This window comes from Pelodiscus sinensis, chromosome 14, assembly GCF_052426305.1.
Source record: "Pelodiscus sinensis isolate ZL-2025 chromosome 14, ASM5242630v1, whole genome shotgun sequence".
In the NCBI taxonomy this organism is placed as follows: Eukaryota; Metazoa; Chordata; order Testudines; family Trionychidae; genus Pelodiscus; species Pelodiscus sinensis.
In genome coordinates this window covers 46,738,725-46,758,154 of record NC_143065.1, presented here as the reverse complement: position 1 = coordinate 46,758,154, position 19,430 = coordinate 46,738,725, and the positions used below count along the sequence as shown (strand labels likewise).

Here is a 19,430-nt window from a genome sequence, read left to right as displayed (position 1 = left end):
GGGGGGCTCGGGGGGGCAGGAGAAGATGGGGGTACTCGGGGGTGGAGGGAGCAGCGGGGCTCGGGGGGCAGGAGAAGATGGGGGTACTCGGGGGGTGGAGGGAGCAGCGGGGCTCGGGGGGTGGAGGGAGCAGGGGGGCTCGGGGGGCCAGGAGAAGATGGGGGCACTCGGGGGGGGGTGGAGGGAGCAGCGGGGCTCGGGGGGCAGGAGAAGATGGGGGCACTCGGGGGGCGGAGGGAGCAGCGGGGCTGGGGGGGCAGGAGAAGGGGGAGGGGTACTCGGGGGGTGGAGGGAGCAGCGGGGCTCGGGGGGCAGGAGGAGATGGGGGAGGGGTACTCGGGGGGTGGAGGGAGCAGCGGGGCTCGGGGGGGGGGCAGGAGGAGATGGGGGAGGGGTACTCGGGGGGGTGGAGGGAGCAGCGGGGCTCGGGGGGGCAGGAGAAGATGGGGGGCACTCGGGTGGGTGGAGGGAGCAGCGGGGCTCGGGGGGCAGGAGAAGATGGGGGGTACTCGGGGGGTGGAGGGAGCAGCGGGGCTCGGGGGGCAGGAGAAGATGGGGGAGGGGTACTCGGGGGGTGGAGGGAGCAGCGGGGCTCGGGGGGTGGAGGGAGCAGGGGGGCTCGGGGGGCAGGAGAAGATGGGGGTACTCGGGGGGTGGAGGGAGCAGCGGGGCTCGGGGGGCAGGAGAAGATGGGGGTACTCGGGGGGTGGAGGGAGCAGCGGGGCTCGGGGGGCAGGAGAAGATGGGGGGTACTCGGGGGGCGGAGGGAGCAGCGGGGCTCGGGGGGCAGGAGAAGGGGGAGGGGTACTCGGGGGGTGGAGGGAGCAGCGGGGCTCGGGGGGGGCAGGAGGAGATGGGGGAGGGGTACTCGGGGGGTGGAGGGAGCAGCGGGGCTCGGGGGGCAGGAGAAGATGGGGGGCACTCGGGTGGGTGGAGGGAGCAGCGGGGCTCGGGGGGCAGGAGAAGATGGGGGGTACTCGGGGGGTGGAGGGAGCAGTGGGGCTCGGGGGGGCAGGAGAAGATGGGGGTACTCGGGGGGTGGAGGGAGCAGCGGGGCTCGGGGGACAGGAGAAGATGGGGGTACTCGGGGGGTGTAGGGAGCAGCGGGGCTCGGGGGGCAGGAGAAGGGGGAGGGGGTTCGGGGGGGCAGGAGAAGATGGGGGGTACTCGGGGGGTGGAGGGAGCAGCGGGGCTCGGGGGGCAGGAGAAGGGGGACGGGGTTCGGGGGGGCAGGAGAAGATGGGGGTACTCGGGGGGTGGAGGGATCAGTGGGGCTCGGGGGCAGGAGAAGATGGGGTACTCGGGGGGTGGAGGGAGCAGCGGGGCTCGGGGGGCAGGAGAAGATGGGGGGTACTCGGGGGGTGGAGGGAGCAGCGGGGCTCGGGGGGCAGGAGAAGATGGGGGGTACTCGGGGGGTGGAGGGAGCAGCGGGGCTCGGGGGGCAGGAGAAGATGGGGGGTACTCGGGGGGCGGAGGGAGCAGCGGGGCTCGGGGGGGCAGGAGAAGGGGGAGGGGTACTCGGGGGGTGGAGGGAGCAGCGGGGCTCGGGGGGCAGGAGGAGATGGGGGAGGGGTACTCGGGGGGGGTGGAGGGAGCAGCGGGGCTCGGGGGGCAGGAGAAGATGGGGGCACTCGGGTGGGTGGAGGGAGCAGCGGGGCTCGGGGGGCAGGAGAAGATGGGGGTACTCGGGGGGTGGAGGGAGCAGCGGGGCTCGGGGGGCAGGAGAAGATGGGGGTACTCGGGGGTGGAGGGAGCAGCGGGGCTCGGGGGACAGGAGAAGATGGGGGTACTCGGGGGGTGTAGGGAGCAGCGGGGCTCGGGGGGCAGGAGAAGGGGGAGGGGGTTCGGGGGGGCAGGAGAAGATGGGGGGTACTCGGGGGGTGGAGGGAGCAGCGGGGCTCGGGGGGCAGGAGAAGGGGGACGGGGTTCGGGGGGGCAGGAGAAGATGGGGGTACTCGGGGGGTGGAGGGATCAGTGGGGCTCGGGGGCAGGAGAAGATGGGGTACTCGGAGGGTGGAGGGAGCAGCGGGGCTCGGGGGGCAGGAGAAGATGGGGGAGGGGTACTCGGGGGGGTGGAGGGAGCAGTGGGGCTCGGGGGGGCAGGAGAAGATGGGGGTACTCGGGGGGTGGAGGGAGCAGCGGGGCTCGGGGGGCAGGAGAAGATGGGGGGTACTCGGGGGGTGTAGGGAGCAGCGGGGCTCGGGGGGCAGGAGAAGGGGGACGGGGTTCGGGGGGGCAGGAGAGGATGGGGGTACTCGGGGGGTGGAGGGAGCAGCGGGGCTCGGGGGGGCAGAAGATGGGGGGTACGCTGGGGGGTGTTCCAGGCCCCAGCTCTCCCAGGGGAACGCCCCTGCCCAGCCCGCCGGCCCCAGCCCCCCCGCGGGACAGACACCAGGCGCTGGGTGCTCCGGGCTTTATTTGCAGGCAGGCGGTCCGGTGCCAGGCCAGGGCCCCCGGCAGGGGAGAGGCCGGCGCTGCGGGGAAGGGGAGTTTTGCAGCCGTGAGCGGCCCGGGCGAGCTGCGCTGCGCAGGGTCCCGGGCGGAAGAGGCTCGGCGCAGTCACTCGGGCAGCCCGCGGGCCCTGAAGAGCTGCAGCAGCTTGTCCTCCAGCGCCGGGCTGGTCCCCCGCAGCCCGCGCACCACCTGGGCGGCCCAGAGGAAGTACTCCTGCACCCGCCGCTCCGACCAGCCTAGGGCAGAGCGCCGCGGTCACTCCCACGGCGGGGCACCGCTAGGGTCCGCGCCAGAGGCAGCCAGGGCCGGCCGCGGGGGCTGGCCCCTCTGTGGCCACACAGCCAGCCGGGGGGCGCCCGGCCCCAGGCCTGGAGCCGGGCCCCTAGTGACTGGCCGCCCGGGCGCCTACCTGCCGGGGTGCAGCGGTTCAGGTCCCGCAGGTTGTGCAGCTTGTCCGCCAGCTTGACCAGCTTGGCCCCCCGGCTGCTGTGGGGCGCGTGTTCTATCTGCAGGCGCTTCCGCTCCGGCTTGGGCAGGCTCTTGTCATCGGTCACCTCCTCCACCAGCCGCCTCACCTCCTGCCCGAAGTGCTCCTGGATCTCCGCCAACGTGGTGTCCGTGTCCTCCACCGTGTCGTGGAGCAGAGCAGCCTGCGGCCGGGAGAGGGGCCGGCTGAGGCGGGGCGGGGCGGGGGGACCCCGGCCTTGTGACCGCCCCTCCCGCGCGCATTTACCTGCAGCACCGCGACGTCCGTTACTCCCGCCTCCCGAGACAGAATCCGGGCCACACCTAGACACACGGCCGGGTCAGCAGCAGCCGGGCCGCCTCGCACTGCCCCCCCCCCCCAACACAGCACCGGGGCAGGACGCGGGAGCCCCGCTAGCCCCATCCGACCCGCCGCGCACCGATGGGGTGGTTGATGTACGGGGTGCCCTCGGGGTCTTGCCGCCGCTGCTGCTTGTGCTTCCGCGCGGCGAAGTCAGCGGCCTCCAGCAGCCGGGCCGCCTCGGAGTCCATGGCTGGGAAATCGCGGCACGGGCGAGCCGCGCGGCATGCCGGGTAAGCGCAGCTCCGCCCCCTCGCCGGCTGCTGCCCCCGCTCCGGCAGAACCCTGGGAGCAGGGAGCTGACGGCCGCTTCAAGAGCCTTCCCCAATGCACCCCCCCTTCCCAGCACAGGTCTCCCCAATGCACCCCCCATCCCGGGACACAGCCCACCGGCTCCCCCCCTTCCCGGCGCACAGCCCACCGGCTCCCCCCCTTCCCGGCGCACAGCCCACCGGCTCCCCCGGCACGCCCCCCTTCCCGGCGCACAGCCCACCGGCGCCTCCCTTCCCGGCGCACAGCCCACCGGCTCCCCTGGCGTGCCCCCCATCCCAGCGCACAGCCCACCGGCTCCCCCCCTTCCCGGCGCACAGCCCACCGGCTCCCCCGGCGTGCCCCCCAACCCGGCGCACAGCCCACCGGCTCCCCCCCTTCCCAGCGCACAGCCCACCAGCTCCCCCCCTTCCCGGCGCACAGCCCACCGGCTCCCCCCCTTCCCGGCGCACAGCCCACCGGCTCCCCCGGCGCGCCCCCATCCCGGCGCACAGCCCACCGGCTCCCCCCCTTCCCAGCGCACAGCCCACCAGCTCCCCCCCTTCCCGGCGCACAGCCCACCAGCTCCCCCCCTTCCCGGCGCACAGCCCACCGGCTCCCCCGGCGCACAGCCCACCGGCTCCCCCGGCGTGCCCCCCATCCCGGCGCACAGCCCACCGGCTCCCCCGGCGCCCCCCTTCCCGGCACACAGCCCACCGGCTCCCCCTGCTCCGCCCCCCCCATCCCGGCACACAGCCCACCGGCTCCCCCGGCGCACCCCCCTTCCCAGCGCACAGCCTACCAGCTCCCCCCCATCCCGGCGCAGAGCCCACCGGCTCCCCGCTGCATCCCCCTTCCCAGCGTACGTTCTGCCGGGTACAGGAAGATGGAGTCTGAACCAGCCTGCCCAGCCAGCTGCAGAGCTGCTCCCTGAGGCCTGAAGGCTCAGCGCCCCAGGGTAACGCACCCGCTGCACAGCCAGGTGGCCTTGGCTGGGGCAGGAGGGTGCCAGAGGCGGGGCAGCAAAGGGACAGAAGCAGCACCCCCAGGGCAGGCTCAGCCGAGACAGCTAGGACTTTGTAACCTTTTATTTTCTTTGCACAGCCCCCAAAGGAACGGGCCTGAGAACCTAGCTTGGCCCAAGCAGAGACCCTCTCTCCCCGCCCAGAGACCCACAGCACAGACCAGCTCTGGGGAGTCCCGGCCCTTTGCACCTCAGCTTGGCCCGGCCTTCCCACCCCACTGGTCCCTCCTACCCACCTGCCCAGCGCTCCCCTGCAATTCCAGGCAAGCTCTCGGCCCGCCCAGGACGATGGCAGCATGGCCGGAGCCTGAGCCAGGCTGCCGGTGTAAGTCCCCGCCATGCACGGCAGGCCAGGCCCGGCACAGCAAGTGCCACGTCCCTACAAAGACATCTCCACCATGCCCAGAGAGAGTCCAGCCGGCCGGCCCAGGGAGGACAGTCAGAGGCCCACCCGCCCCTACTCCTGCCTTTCCTTGCCAGCCTTGGCATCAGCCTGGGCCAAGGGCTGCCTGTGCCCCCCTCCCTCTCCATGCGCCAGCCTCGAAGGGACCCTGTACAGGAAATGCCCATGGCTGTCGAAGTATTCCTGGCCTCTCCGCACCACTTCGGTGCCGGCGTCCCAGCCTTCTGCAGCCAGCTCCTCCAGCTCTTCCTCGCTCCGCACCTCACCGTCCCACCGCGCCGTGGCTCCCGCCGCCAAGGAGCCGCTCCTGCCGGCGGCCTCACGCCTGGCTCCATCCGCCTGAAGAGGCACCAGCCGGGAGCTCCTGCTGCTCTGCCCCTTCCTCTGTGGCTGGGAGCGGCTGGACTGGCCCCCAGGCGCGGGGGGGGCTCTGCACAGGGAGGCGTCCTTGGGCCCGGCTGGCAGGAGCTGCTGAGCGCCTTTGCCTGCAGACTTGGCCACCAGCTGAGCTGTGGGGTCTGGGCTCCCCTCTGGACCCAGCACCTTTGCATCCTGCTTCGCCCGGCGCTCCGGCGAGGGGCAGAACGTGCTCCTCAGCACCCTCTGGATGACATCAGGGCTCACACTGAAGCCCTGGGCCAGCCGGGCCACGGGCCACTCCTCGGGGAAGGCCTGCCGCAGGGACCTGCCGGGAGAGCAAGCGCCAGGCCGTCAGGCAGGCCCAGCCACACAGCCCCCAGCCCCGGGCGCTCGGCCCAGGGTCACCGGCCAGCATGGCCTGCTCACCGGATCTGCTCCATCGCCTGCCAAGTCAGGCTGCGCCGGGGCGGGCCCGTGGGCTCCAGCTCCCTCCGCAGCCTCCTCAGCCGCACCGCCGTCCTCTGCCGCTGCAGCGCCCTGGGGGGAGGAGGACAGAGGGGCTGAGTGCGCCCAGGACCCCCACCCTGCCCCAGCCCACCGCCCTGTCCCCCTGTCCCCTGTCCCCCAGCCCCCCCGTTCCGCCAGCCCCTCCTGCCCTGTCCCCCAGCCCCCCCGTTCCGCCAGCCCCTCCTGCCCCCCGCCCCCTGTCCCCCAGCCAGCCCCTCCCCCCCCCCATTCCGCCAGCCCCCTGCCAGCCCCTCCTGCCCTGTCCCCCAGCCCCCCCGTTCCGCCAGCCCCTCCTGCCCTGTCCCCCAGATCCCCCCGTTCCGCCAGCCCCTCCTGCCCTGTCCCCCAGATCCCCCCGTTCCGCCAGCCCCGCCCCCTGTCCCCCAGCCCCCCCCGCCCCCCCCTGTTCCGCCAGCCCCGCCCCCTGTCCCCCAGCCCCCCCGTTCCGCCAGCCCCTCCTGCCCTGTCCCCCAGATCCCCCCGTTCCGCCAGCCCCTCCTGCCCTGTCCCCCAGATCCCCCCGTTCCGCCAGCCCCGCCCCCTGTCCCCCAGCCCCCCCGTTCCGCCAGCCCCGCCCCCTGTCCCCCAGCCCCCCCCCGTTCCGCCAGCCCCGCCCCCTGTCCCCCAGCCCCCCCACCTCTCCAGCTCCTCGGGGTCCCCCGGCCCCGCGGCTCCCCGGCCCAGCAGGCGGGTCAGGCCCGCGGCCCGCAGCCCTCGCGGCGCCGCCATGCGCAGCCCAGCAGCAGCCAGTGGGCGGGGCGGTTGCGAGAACGAGGCCGGGGGGCGGGGCTGTGGAGCAGGCAGGTTCCGGGGATGGGCGGGGCGGTTCCGAGAACGAGGCCGGGGGGCGGGGCTGCAGAGCAGGCAGGTGCAGGGGGTGGGCGGGGCGCTGCGGGGGGCGGGGCTGCGGAGCAGGCGGGTGCCGGGGATGGGCGGGGCGGTTCCGAGAACGAGGCCGGGGGGCGGGGCTGCAGAGCAGGCAGGTGCAGGGGGTGAGCGGGGCGCTGCGGGGGGCGGGGCTGCGGAGCGGGCAGGTGCAGGGGATGGGCGGGGCGCTGCGGGGGGCGGGGCTGCGGAGCAGGCAGGTGCAGGGGATGGGCGGGGCGCTGCGGGGGGCGGGGCAGCGGAGCGGGCAGGTGCAGGGGATGGGCGGGGCGCTGCGGGTGGCGGGGCTGCGGAGCGGGCAGGTGCCGGGAGGGGGGGCGCTGCGGGGGGCGGGGCTGCGGAGCGGGCAGGTGCAGGGGATGGGCGGGGCGCCGCGGGGGGCGGGGCTGCGGAGCGGGCAGGTGCAGGGGATGGGCGGGGCGCTGCGGGGGGCTGGGCTGCGGAGCAGGCAGGTGCAGGGGGTGGGCGGGGCGCTGCGGGGGGCGGGGCTGCGGAGCGGGCAGGTGCAGGGGGTGGGCGGGGCGCTGCGGGGGGCTGGGCTGCGGAGCAGGCAGGTGCAGGGGGTGGGCGGGGCCTGTTCCCCACCCGTGTCGGCAGGAGGCGAGCGCTGGCGCTGGGCGGCCGGAGGCTCTGTCGAGAGCAGGGTCCGACCCTCCACTTGCCTGCTGGCCGGGGCGTCGCCTGGCGTCTGGTCCGAGTGGCTCCGGCCGGAGCCTGGCGCTCGTCCGCCCTGTGACTTGCTGTGCCCCGAGGAATGAACGGTCCCTCCCTGACAGGCGACTGTAAAACTATAAAACTTTCCTAAGCCCAATACAAAGGAACAGAGTCGCGCAGCCCTGTGGCCGGGCAGCAGGTGTGCGAGGGAGGCTGCAGCTCGCGGGTGAAGGTCGGCTGGCAGGAGGAAGCACCGTGTGCACACAGCTCTGTCCGCCGGCACTGTGACTCCAAGCAGCTCCTCGTCACTAGTCGCCAGTCACCGCAGCAGGCCTGGGGTCCCGACTCCCTCGTCTGCCTGGCCCTAGGAGGGGTTCTCCCTTTGTGCAGAAGAAAGCCTGGTTTTGGCACAGCCATGGCCTTTGGCTGTCGGAGTCCCGAGGCCCTTGGTCCCTTTCGTCCCAGAGATGGTCTGGCTGAGGCTCAGGTCCAATTCCTGGGGAGAGGCAAGCGACCGCCGATGAGACACGGGTTTGCTTGGGGACAGACACAGATAGGAGCTGGCCGGCAAAGAACCCATAGCCTCCCCTCCACAGCTCAGGTGAACAGCTGGGAATGAGGAAACGACAGGGCCCAGAGCGCCTGTCAGCTTCTTGCGTGGTCCACAGGGCTGCTGGGCTCTGTTCACGCTGCTGGAGGTGGCTGCTGTGAGCAGAGGGCAGGGTACCCACCAATTCCCCACACCCGGGGCCTCTCACGCCAGCTGTTTGCTCGGCCCCAGTCTCCCGACTCGCCGGACCTTTGGCCAGCATGGCGGGAAAGCCCCTGAGATGGAAACACCCTTCTTCCAGAGGGGTCCCCCGGAATTCTACCCTGCTCCTGCGAGCAGGGACCATGCTCTGGCCAGGGAGAGTGACAATTCTCCCGCAGCGATTCCGCCTCAGCCAGTCAGAGACAGACAAGCAACCCTGGGGTCAGACCCCTCCTCCACGCACACGGCCCCAGCCAGCAGCACTCCAGGGTGCGGCTCGCTCGCATGTACCAGTGCCAGAGCCGGCTATGCCCCTGCCTGGCTGCGGGACTGGCATGTGCCTGAGCTTTGCTGAAGCCAAAGGGAGGCGCTCTGGGCAGATTCCAGCAGTGCGACTCGTGGAGCAGGACCCCAGGGCCTGGCGAAAACACCAGCAGGGTCTCATTCCCAATGGCCTTCAGCCAGCTGGCGGTGTTTTCGCGACGCCTACGGGCCATGGCTCCGACAGGCAGCCCGGGCTGGCGTGGGGACGTGCCTGCTGATGGCAGCCCTCCACGAGAGGCGTTTGGCAGGCAGGGAGGTGAAGAACGTCCCCTACCTGGAAGCCGGCCGGGACACCGGGGCAGAGCTGCGGGGGGCAGCTCGGGCCATACCTGTGGTGGTGGAAGCTGAGGATGGACATGGCGTTGGCCCGGGGCGGGGCGTGGGCGCGCTGCACGATGGGCGCTGAGGCAGAGTTGATGGCTAGCTCGTGGACTGCAGCGCGGCTCAGGGTCGGGCACCGTGGGGAAGGTGCCATCTGAAAGGAGAGCACAGAAGGGACAAGGCAGGGCTAGAGCAGCAGGAGGGACACCAAAGATGCCCCTTGGGGCTGGCTTGGAGCCCGCCTGGCGACATGGCCACGCACCCTGGGTGATAAACACCCTGCCCCCCACGCCTCTCCTGCCAGCCCTGAGCGCAGCAGGCAGGCCAGCGTGGCACGGTGCAGGGCTGAGTGTGCCCCCTCAGGAGTCTGGCTGGGAACACACTGGGTATGGCCTGTCTCACTGGCCATCGCTGTGGGAAGGGGCACTTTGGCAAGCCCGGGCCTCCCCCAGCCTCTCCCCCTTCTCCTCGGACGCTATCACGGCTGCTGCCTTCCCCCTTCCCACGCGGGCTGGGCTCCAGCTCTGGGCCTACGGGCAGTGGCAGGGGAGGACCCGTCGCCCCGGGACTCCCGGGGTCTCTGAGCTCTAGCGCCCTGCCGGAGCCCTGAGGAGGAGAGCAGGGCAGGGCTCTCCAGCTCCCGGCCCAGGCCCGGCTGCTGGCCCGCGAGTCCCATTCCGGGGTGACGGGAAGCAGAGCGCCCCAGGCCTGGCGAGGCCTGTCTTGGGACACGGCTGCTGTGTGGCTCCCCCCGTCACCGTGAGTGCAGCGGTCCCACCCCTGCTGCTGGCCCCCGTTTGCTCAGGCCCGCGGGCCAACCCGAGTGCGGGGACGGCTCTGCACCCACCTGCCCTGGCCCACGGGGAGTCGGAAGCTGCTCGAGCCCCGTTGCACTGCAGCGTGGGGGTGTTAAATTGCCCGGGGCAGCAGGTGGGGCCGGAGGACACGGGGGGAGAGAGCCAGCCAGCCAGCCAGAGGGGCCGGGAGCCCTGCTAGAGGAGGGTGCCCGCTGGCCCCTCTGGGGGATTTGAGGACTGGCCCCAGCCCTAAGGCACACTGACCCGTGGCACCCAGACCTTGGAAATCTCGGTGGGAGGCAGGAGACAGACCCCTTCTGCCATCTCGCTAGCTGTGCCAGAGGATGCCAGGGGCTTGGTAACCAGGCCATACCTGGGGGGGCCCCAGAGGCCTGGAAGGCAGCAGGTCCTGGGGCCCAGGGCCTGCATGAGGCTGCTTTGCACGGCCCAGCAGCAGGCCGACCCCCCGTGCCGTACTCACAGCCTTCCACCTTGTTCCTGGCGCTGGAGAATCTCCGGCCTCCCTCCTTCGGTACCTTGGCCAGAGTGCAGCGCTCGGCGGCCACTGCTGTGCCCAGGGCCTGGCTCCCCAGCCAGCTGGCGTTCTGCGGCTGCAGGCCGTGGCTGAGCTGCGCCCTGTGCTGCACGCGGTAGGGGAGGCTCTGGCCCATGCCCGACCTGGTGCCCAGCAGGCTGGGAATGAAGCCCTGGCTGCCCAGCATCTGGGCCCTGGCCGCCGGCTGCTGCATGATCTGCTGGCCTAGGTCGCGCACCGTGCTTCCCTGCAGCGAGAGGGGCACCAGGGTCATTAGTCGCTGCGTCTCCCGGCTCCCAAACACGTCCTGGAGGAACCGGGGCTGGCGGGAAAGAAAAGGCAACTTGTGTTCCGCTTCCTGGGGGGTTGGGAGTGTCTGGTGTGACCTGCCCCCCCAGCCACAACCTCTCCCAGCCCCCGCCCGAGCACGGCCCGAGCCAGCGCAGCCCTCAAGCCACAGAGACGCTGCCGGCCCCGCACGTGCCCCGTGCCGCAGCAGAAGGCAAAAAGCCTCCGAGGACTCCGCTAGCCTGACTTGGTAATCTCCCGCGTCTCTCACGAACCCGTGACTGTTACATCCCCAAGGCCCCTCCCGTGGGTTTAGCCCATTTGCACCCACACTCCAGGCCAGAAGGGGCCATCCTGGTCCTCTAGTCCCGCCCCTTCCCCCCATACAACACAGGCCAGCAATTGCCGCCTGCAGCCCCCAGAGCCCCACAAACCCGCCCCTGCCTGCGGCTGCGGGGACAGACGTGTCTGCACAGGGCTCTGCCAGGCGGGACGCCCCCTGGATTGAGATGGAGGCTCCGGCGTGTGCTGCCGCGGTTCCCAGCCTGTTCCTCGTACCTTATTGCTACTGACCCGGCCGGCACTGCCCCTTGCGCTGCACGTCTGCCAAAGCAAAGCCCCTTTCCAGGGCCAGGGCCAGGGCCAGCCACCCCCCCCAGCAGGCTGGGCTGCTCTGACCCTCTCCTGAAGCGTGTACCCTGCCAGCACATGGCGGACAGGAGGGGAGCTGAGCCCTGAGCAATCTCCCCATCCCCAGCACAAGGCCGGGTGTTGGCTCAGCCCGACAGACGGAGGCAGCGAATCCCGGACGGCTGGCTCCCCTCCCGCCTGGAGTTAAGGGGAGCAGGCTGCTTGGCTTCCAGCGGCCTGGGGAGCCTCCGGCTGGCCAGCGCAGCCCAGCGAGTTTCTCGCCGACTGGGGCTGCTCCCCCTGGAACAGGCTGGGAAGCGCCCGAGTTCACTGCAGCCCTGCCTGCGGGCTCTCCGGGGCCCAGGGAGTGCCCGCAGCCAGCATTGTCCAGCGTGGGCCAGTGGGTCTCGGCACTGGGGCCGGCTCTGCGCTGGGAAGGGCCTCAGTGCAGCACGTGTCCCTACAGCCCGGGAGCTGCGCGGTGCCTGGGGTGCCCTGGGCGTGGACAGGCGGCTGGCCCGTTCCCACAGCGCCAAGGCAGTAGGGCGGGCGTCTGCCAGCAGGCAGGCTGAGCCAAGACCTTTGGCAAAGGGCTCCCAGCCGCTCCAGAGGCCACTCTGCGCAGCGAGGGAACGCTGGCAAGCCGGCAGAGAACGGTGCTTGTGACCACGCGTGCGCCCTGGCGCAGGGGGACACAGGCAGCGAGCGGCAGAGGCTAACCCTAACCCTTCCCCACACCCCCATTTCCCCCGCTCGCCAGGGCACTGCTGGTGCCTCCAGGCGCCCCCGTGCGCAGTACCCTAGCCACCCCACGGACTACGCCCGGTGCCCTCTCGCCACATCCTGCCCTGGCTCCCTCAAAACGGACACATGCAGGCCAAGTCTGACAAGTGACTGTATGGGCTAGTCTGTGCTAGAGAGGCTCAGCCCAGACAGCGAGACTGGCCGAGCCATGCTGAGCCATGTCAGCTGAGCCGAGCCTGATCAGCTGAGCCACACTGTGCCAGCCGAGCTGAGCCACGCCAAGCAGACCCAGTGGAGCTGAGCTGAGCCAAGCCGAGCTGTGCCAGCAGAGCCGAATCATGCCAGCAGAGCCCAGCTGAGCAGAGCTGAGCCATAATTCTAAAGATCCCTGTTGCACCCATGGGGGTATTTGCCCCAAAGTGGATACAAAGGGGCCTTGTGAGGTGTCCCATGTTCTACTGGTTCTGTGTGCTACTCGTGTACTTGTCCAATGTCTGTGTGTGGGGTTAGGAGCATCCACTCTGTATGGATGCTGGAAAATTCTCTGTGGCTGAGCAACGGGCAAGGAATGCTTAGGCAGTGGCTGTGCTAATTAGCAAGGAGACAATGAAGCTCTAGGTGCCAGTACACACCCCAGGAATGGGACTGATACCTGCAAACCAGCCAGGGCCGAAGGGATACCAGCATGGGCTGTGAGGATAGATTGTTGGACCATGTGACCTCTGGCCAGGAGGATGCCAGGGGAGGTATACAAGTGCCATGTGGCACCCTCCATCTGGTCTTCAGTTCAGCTCCTGATCCCAGAAGCAGCCTTGCAGGGAACAACGAGCCGGGAAGAACCGTGGACCCCTCCAGACATGGGATGTAATCAGAGACTTTTAAGCCAGCAGTTATAACATCTCTGCTGAGAGCCTGCGTCGAGAACTGGGGGATTCGATGCATGTAGGCTGTCTACATTGGCATGATTTTGCGCAAAAGCAACTGCTTTTGCTCAAAAACATGCTGCCTGTCTACACTGGTGGGGAGTTCTTGTGCAAGAACATTGACATTCTAATGTGTGAAATCAGGGCTTCTTGTGCAAGAACTATGATGCTGCCGCTCAGGGATAAGCCCTCTTGTGCAACTGTTCTTGCACAAGAGGCCAGTGTAGACAGGCAACATGAATTTCTTGCACAAGAAAGCCTGCTGGCTAAAATGGCCATCGGAGCTTTCTTGCGTCTACGCTGGCACGGATGCTTTTGTGCAGAAGCACATCTCTTGCGCAAAGGCACATGCCAGTGTAGACGCTCTCTTGTGCAAAAACTCTTGCGTTAAAAGTATTTGCACAAAATCTTGCCAATGTAGACGTAGCCGTAATGTACGATACTTTAACAACCTCGCTCTCAGGCTTTTCCTTCTTTCAGTGATAAACCTTTAGATTGTAGATTCTAATGGACTGGCTTGCGGGTAAGATCCAGAATGTAAATTAATTGGGACCTGTGGCTGGTTTCTTGGGACCAGAAGAACCTACTTGGGGAAGGTGAGATGGGTCCTATAACCCCTCACCTGTGTGCTAGGCCCAGGGCTGATTGTGGCACAGAGAGAGTTGGAGTGTCTGAGAGGTTTTGCTCATGAGGCTTCTGGCTGGCCAGATTAGTAGCTGGAGTGCTCGGTGGGACTGGTGTGTGGCCTGGTTGAAGGTCTTCAGTCTGGGCTGTAAGAAGCCTCGAGTTTGAGCAATTCGCCCTGAGCGGTGCCCAGACCCGGCCTGGCCCGTCACAGCAGAGCTGAGCAGAGCAGTGCTAATAGAGCTGTGCCAGCAGAGCCAGGCCAGCAGAGCCAAGCAGAGCCGCGCCAGCAGAGCCAAGCAGAGCCGCGCCAGCAGAGCCAGGCCAGCAGAGCCAAGCCGTGCCAGCAGAGCCAGGCCAGCAGAGCCAAGCTGTGCCAGCAGAGCCAGGCCAGCAGACCCAAGCAGAGCCGCGCCAGCAGAGCCAAGCCGTGCCAGCAGAGCCAGGCCAGCAGACCCAAGCAGAGCCGCGCCAGCAGAGCCGAGCCGCGCCAGCAGAGCCAAGCCGTGCCAGCAGAGCCAGGCCAGCAGACCCAAGCAGAGCCGCGCCAGCAGAGCCAAGCCGTGCCAGCAGAGCCAAGCCGTGCCAGCAGAGCCAGGCCAGCAGAGCCAAGCAGAGCCGCGCCAGCAGAGCCAAGCCGTGCCAGCAGAGCCGAGCCGTGCCAGCAGAGCCGAGCCGTGCCAGCAGAGCCGAGCCGCGCCAGCAGAGCCAAGCTGTGCCAGCAGAGCCGAGCCGCGCCAGCAGAGCCGAGCCGCGCCAGCAGAGCCAAGCTGTGCCAGCAGAGCCAAGCCGTGCCAGCAGAGCCAAGCCGTGCCAGCAGAGCCAAGCCGTGCCAGCAGAGCCGAGTTGTGCCAGCAGAGCCGAGCCGCGCCAGCAGAGCCAAGCCGCGCCAGCAGAGCCAAGCCGTGCCAGCAGAGCCAAGCTGTGCCAGCAGAGCCAAGCCGTGCCAGCAGAGCCGAGCCGTGCCAGCAGAGCCAGGCCAGCAGAGCCAAGCAGAGCCGTGCCAGCAGAACCGAGCCGCGTCAGTAGAGCCAGGCCAGCAGAACCGAGCTGTGCCAGCAGAGCCGAGCCGCGCCAGCAGAGCCAGGCCAGCAGAGCCGAGCCGTGCCAGCAGAGCCGAGCTGTGCCAGCAGAGCCGAGCCGCGTCAGTAGAGCCAGGCCAGCAGAACCGAGCTGTGCCAGCAGAGCCGAGCCGTGCCAGCAGAGCCGAGCCATGCCAGCAGAGCCGAGCTGTGCCAGCAGAGCCGAGCCGCGCCAGCAGAGCCGAGCTGTGCCAGCAGAGCCGAGCTGTGCCAGCAGAGCCAAGCTGTGCCAGCAGAGCCGAGCTGTGCCAGCAGAGCCAAACCGTGCCAGCAGAGCCGAGCCGTGCCAGCAGAGCCGAGCCGTGCCAGCAGAGCCGAGCTGTGCCAGCAGAGCCGAGCTGTGCCAGCAGAGCCAAGCCGCACCAGCAGAGCCGAGCTGTGCCAGCAGAGCCAAGCTGTGCCAGCAGAGCCAAGCTGTGCCAGCAGAGCCGAGCTGTGCCAGCAGAGCCAAGCTGTGCCAGCAGAGCCAAGCTGTGCCAGCAGAGCCGAGCTGTGCCAGCAGAGCCGAGCTGTGCCAGCAGAGCCAAGCCGTGCCAGCAGAGCCGAGCTGTGCCAGCAGAGCCGAGCCGTGCCAGCAGAGCCGAGCCGTGCCAGCAGAGCCGAGCCGTGCCAGCAGAGCCAAGCCGTGCCAGCAGAGCCAAGCCGTGCCAGCAGAGCCGAGCTGTGCCAGCAGAGCCGAGCTGTGCCAGCAGAGCCAAGCTGTGCCAGCAGAGCCAAGCCGTGCCAGCAGAGCCGAGCTGTGCCAGCAGAGCCACGCCGTGCCAGCAGAGCCGAGCTGTGCCAGCAGAGCCGAGCTGTGCCAGCAGAGCCGAGCTGTGCCAGCAGAGCCAAGCCGTGCCAGCAGAGCCGAGCTGTGCCAGCAGAGCCAAGCCACGCCAGCAGAGCCAGGCCAGCAGAGCCGAGCAGAGCCGGGCCAGCAGAGCCAAGCCGTGCCAGCAGAGCCGAGCTGTGCCAGCAGAGCCGAGCCGCGCCAGCAGAGCCAAGCCAGCAGAGCCAAGCCGCGCCAGCAGAGCCGAGCTGTGCCAGCAGAGCCACGCCGTGCCAGCAGAGCCGAGCCGCGCCAGCAGAGCCAAGCCGCGCCAGCAGAGCCAAGCCGTGCCAGCAGAGCCGAGCTGTGCCAGCAGAGCCACGCCGTGCCAGCAGAGCCGAGCTGTGCCAGCAGAGCCAAGCCACGCCAGCAGAGCCAGGCCAGCAGAGCCGAGCAGAGCCGGGCCAGCAGAAGGAAGTTCTATGCCACAGTTCTATGGGTGGCAATAAGATGGGACCCAGAATGGCAGGAGCCTCCTCTGGGTTTTTGAGGTGCCCCTGAGAAGTCACTTTTGGACCCTTCTGGTCACAAGAAAACTGACCTGAAGGACTGGCCAACCCAGCCCTCGCTCTCAGCTAGCCCAGCAACGCCCGTGTCCTCAGCACCACCTCCTGCCTGGCCCGGCCCAGGCGGTGCCTCTCGGTGCCCACCCGTACCTGGCTCTCGGTGAGATTGACGTGGGGCCTGTGGACATCCACTGGCCTGGGCTCGGTGATGTGGAGCAGCCGAGAGAGCTGATCCACGATGCCCAGATCCTGGATGAGGTGTTCGCGCTGCAGAAGAGCCTTGATCCGCTCTGCCTCCTCCTCTTCCACGATCTCCTGGGGCCGCATGGAGTCAAACGCCAGCTGCTGCGTCTGAAAGGGATAATCAGGCGCTAGGCAGGGCTGGGCCGTGGAGAGGGGCTGAGGCCGCAGGCTGCCTGGAGCAGGGGGGGTGCCAGGCAGGGCGAGAGGGCAGAGACTCCACAGGCTGGAGGAGAGCGGCGCTACCTTCCTGTCGCGGGGCCTGGCGCTGCTGTAGGTGAGGCGGGTGAGAGGAGCCTTGGCCTTGCCGCGGGGGCGGGATTTCTCCCCGGCTGACTCGCCCTGCAGGTTCTCCTTTCGCTCCTTCTTCTTCTTGCCCGTGGTGACCTCTCGCTGCTCTTCCTTCAGGCGGATTTCCTCCAGCTGCTGCCTGGCAAGACCCAGCAGCCCGGGTCAAGGCCGCTCCCGGGGAGGCCTGTGGCAGGCTGGGCTCACCCTGGCGGAGGGGGCTGCTGCCGGGAGCCGGCTCTGGGACGGCGAATGCCCTGGGCCGTGGCCAGCTGTTCCCACCCCCTACGGAAATGCCCTTTGCACCAGGCTGTGCCAGCTGGACAGGGTGGGGACACACCAGGGTGGAGGCTACAAGGCCCCTCCGGGACCATCCCCTGTGCTCTGGGGCATCCCCCTCGCGGGGCCAGCGGCAGGGCAGAGACGGCATGTGGAGGACACGGAGCTGTGCCCTGGCGACGGAGCCCCGCGTGTTCCCCGCCGTGGCACCCAGACAGCCGTGTACCTGGCACACTCCTCTCTGGCCTTGGAGGCCACGGTCTCTTTGAAGAGGGAGCCGCTGTGCTTGAAGAAGGGCTCGTACTTGTCGGTCCCGCACGCAGGGTAAATGCGCCGGTACCCGCCCAGGTGAGTGTTCTCATATGACTCAGCTTGGGCCAGCCAGGCCGCCTGGCTGCTCTCGAGTTGCTCGCGCCTGCAGGCAGGAGCAGAGTGGAGAGGGGCCGTGGTGCACACGTCCCTGGGGCAGGCAGCAGGGTGGGACAGGGCCCAGACGCTGCACTGTCCAGGGGTCCAGCTGGCATTTCCCCCCGGGGTGGGGCACCCGGCCTCCATCCACTGCTCCAAGGCAACATGCCCTCGGGTCACTGGCCAGGCAACGCCGCCCTGGTCCCCCCTCCCAGCCCTCGGTGCCGCCTGTGAGAGCTCGACGCCGGGCCGGGCCGGGGCAGAGCGTCTGAGTGGCGGGTGCCAGGAGCCTTTGCACCAAGGGGACGCTCTGGACATGCTGCGGCTGAGCCGGGCCCCCCTCAGCCACGAACCGACCCGTGTTTGGCAGGGGCCCGGCAGCTGGCTGGCCTCTCCACTCGGGTCTGGGCCTCAGCCAAGCGCATGGGGGCGCGGGCAGGGAAGCAGCACTGCTCTGGGGCACTGCAGTCTCAGAGCCTCGGGGGGAGCCGCCATGTGGCGTCCCTGGCAGGCCCCACAGAGCAGCCTCTGGCCTCGCGGTGCTGCTCTCTCCTCGCTGGCGCGGTACCTGGCTTCCCGAGGCAGCTGGTGGGCCTGGAAGAGCCGTTCCTTCACCCGCCGCTTGTCCTCCTCCAGCACCTTCCTCTTGTCGCAGGCTCGAAGGTTGATGAGGTTGATGGTGTCACAGAGCAGCGCGTCCTTCACCTCCTGGTCCAGGCGCGAGTCCGTGGTGAAGCTGGGAGAGTGATTCACCTGCACCACAAACGACTCGCCTGACGCCCAAAACCGCTGCTGGGCTCCGAACCCCCCTCGGGCAGCCCCGGGCCTGCGGCTGCTCCTCACACGGGCTCCCGCTGCTGGGCTCTGAGCTCCCCCCTCGGGTACCCCGGGCCTGCGGCTGCTCCTCACACGGGCTCCCGCTGCTGGGCTCTGAGCCCCCCCCTCGGGTACCCCGGGCCTGCGGCTGCTCCTCACACGGGCTCCCGCTGCTGGGCTCTGAGCTCCCCCCTCGGGTACCCCGGGCCTGCGGCTGCTCCTCACACGGGCTCCCGCTGCTGGGCTCTGAGCCCCCCCCTCGGGTACCCCGGGCCTCCGGCTGCTCCTCACACGGGCTCCCGCTGCTGGGCTCTGAGCCCCCCCCTCGGGTACCCCGGGCCTGCGGCTGCTCCTCACACGGGCTCCCGCTGCTGGGCTCTGAGCCCCCCCCCTCGGGTACCCCGGGCCTGCGGCTGCTCCTCACACGGGCTCCCGCTGCTGGGCTCTGAGCCCCCCCCTTGGGCAGCCCCGGGCCTGCGGCTGCTCCTCACACGGGCTCCCGCTGCTGGGCTCTGAGCCCCCCCCCTCGGGTACCCCGGGCCTGCGGCTGCTCCTCACACGGGCTCCCACTGCTGGGCTCTGAGCCCCCCCCTCGGGTACCCCGGGCCTGCGGCTGCTCCTCACACGGGCTCCCGCTGCTGGGCTCCGAACCCCCCTCGGGCAGCCCCGGGCCTGCGGCTGCTCCTCACACGGGCTCCTGCTGCTGGGCTCTGAGCTCCCCCCCTCGGGTACCCCGGGCCTGCGGCTGCTCCTCACACGGGCTCCCGCTGCTGGGCTCTGAGCCCCCCCCTCAGGTACCCCGGGCCTGCGGCTGCTCCTCACACGGGCTCCCGCTGCTGGGCTCTGAGCCCCCCCCCTCGGGTACCCCGGGCCTGCGGCTGCTCCTCACACGGGCTCCCGCTGCTGGGCTCTGAGCCCCCCCCTCGGGTACCCCGGGCCTGCGGCTGCTCCTCACACGGGCTCCCGCTGCTGGGCTCTGAGCCCCCCCCCCTCGGGTACCCCAGGCCTCCGGCTGCTCCTCACATGGGCTCCCGCTGCTGGGCTCTGAGCCCCCCCCCTCAGGTACCCCGGGCCTGCGGCTGCTCCTCACACGGGCTCCCACTGCTGGGCTCTGAGCCCCCCCCTTGGGCAGAGAAGCTAAATGAATTCTTTTCTTCAGTCTTCATGGCTGAGGATATTGGCATGGGCAGCAGGTTTGTATAATTTTTGGTGGTGCCCCATTAGCCACGCCCCCGATCCCCATTAGTCACGCCCCTTGACACACACACACACACGTTAGCCAGGCCTCTGGAGGTAACACACTCGGGGCAAGATGCACCAGAAGTAAAGGTGTCATGTGACCCCTCTCGACGGGCTTTTCCCACCATCCTCCTACCAACAGGGATTAGTTTGGCCCCCACCAGCCCCCCCACGCAACTATCCTGCAGTTGCATTAACCCAGCGTGTGTGCCATTAACTCGGGGGCGGAGAGGCTGGGGGAAGGGTTCCCTCTAAGGCTCTGTCTACGCTTGCGGCTTCTTGCACAAGTACAGCCGTTCTTGGCAAGAACCCACAGAGCATCCGCACTGCCCTTGTGCAAGGAGATTTACAGTCCGGCGTGGTGGGAGAGGGCGTCTTGTGCAAGAGCGACGCTCTTTCTAACAGGTGTGAGCTCTCTTCGCAAGAGGGCAGCGTGGACGCTCGGCAGGGATTTCCTGCGCAAGA

The 19,430-nt window shown here is 69.5% G+C and overlaps 3 protein-coding genes across 6 annotated transcripts in view; all 3 read right to left on the bottom strand.

Annotated features, from left to right (window-relative positions):
- Nucleotides 1–2,398: 2,398 nt before the first annotated feature.
- On the bottom strand, nt 2,399–3,522 carry HDDC3 (HD domain containing 3). Its single transcript, XM_075918039.2, has 4 exons — nt 3,360–3,522; nt 3,188–3,243; nt 2,864–3,104; nt 2,399–2,690 (listed from the first exon to the last, which is right to left on the bottom strand). The coding sequence occupies exons 1-4, from the start codon at nt 3,469–3,471 to the stop codon at nt 2,560–2,562; spliced, it is 540 nt and encodes a 179-aa protein (XP_075774154.2). The 5' UTR covers nt 3,472–3,522; the 3' UTR covers nt 2,399–2,559.
- Nucleotides 3,523–4,602: 1,080 nt separating this feature from the next.
- NGRN (neugrin, neurite outgrowth associated) lies at nt 4,603–6,618 on the bottom strand. The gene is made up of 3 exons (XM_089782109.1): nt 6,461–6,618; nt 5,743–5,853; nt 4,603–5,641 (listed from the first exon to the last, which is right to left on the bottom strand). Exons 1-3 carry the CDS (start codon nt 6,550–6,552, stop codon nt 5,011–5,013), a joined length of 834 nt encoding a protein of 277 aa, XP_089638235.1. The 5' UTR covers nt 6,553–6,618; the 3' UTR covers nt 4,603–5,010.
- A 916-nt stretch (nt 6,619–7,534) lies between these two features.
- Nucleotides 7,535–19,430, bottom strand: part of TTLL13 (tubulin tyrosine ligase like 13) — a 51,923-nt gene continuing 40,027 nt past the window's right edge. For 2 of the 4 annotated variants that reach the window (XM_075918045.2, XM_075918047.2), the window contains exons 10-16: nt 17,479–17,663; nt 16,729–16,917; nt 16,182–16,365; nt 15,846–16,046; nt 10,037–10,412; nt 8,767–8,912; nt 7,535–7,858 (exon numbers count right to left, since the gene is read on the bottom strand). In XM_075918045.2, coding sequence (XP_075774160.1) covers nt 7,727–7,858; nt 8,767–8,912; nt 10,037–10,412; nt 15,846–16,046; nt 16,182–16,365; nt 16,729–16,917; nt 17,479–17,663 — 1,413 coding nt within the window. In that variant the 3' untranslated portion in view covers nt 7,535–7,726. The remainder of the gene's footprint in view (nt 7,859–8,766; nt 8,913–10,036; nt 10,413–15,845; nt 16,047–16,181; nt 16,366–16,728; nt 16,918–17,478; nt 17,664–19,430) is intronic. The other 2 variants (XM_089782107.1, XM_089782108.1) reach the window with 2 other exon arrangements.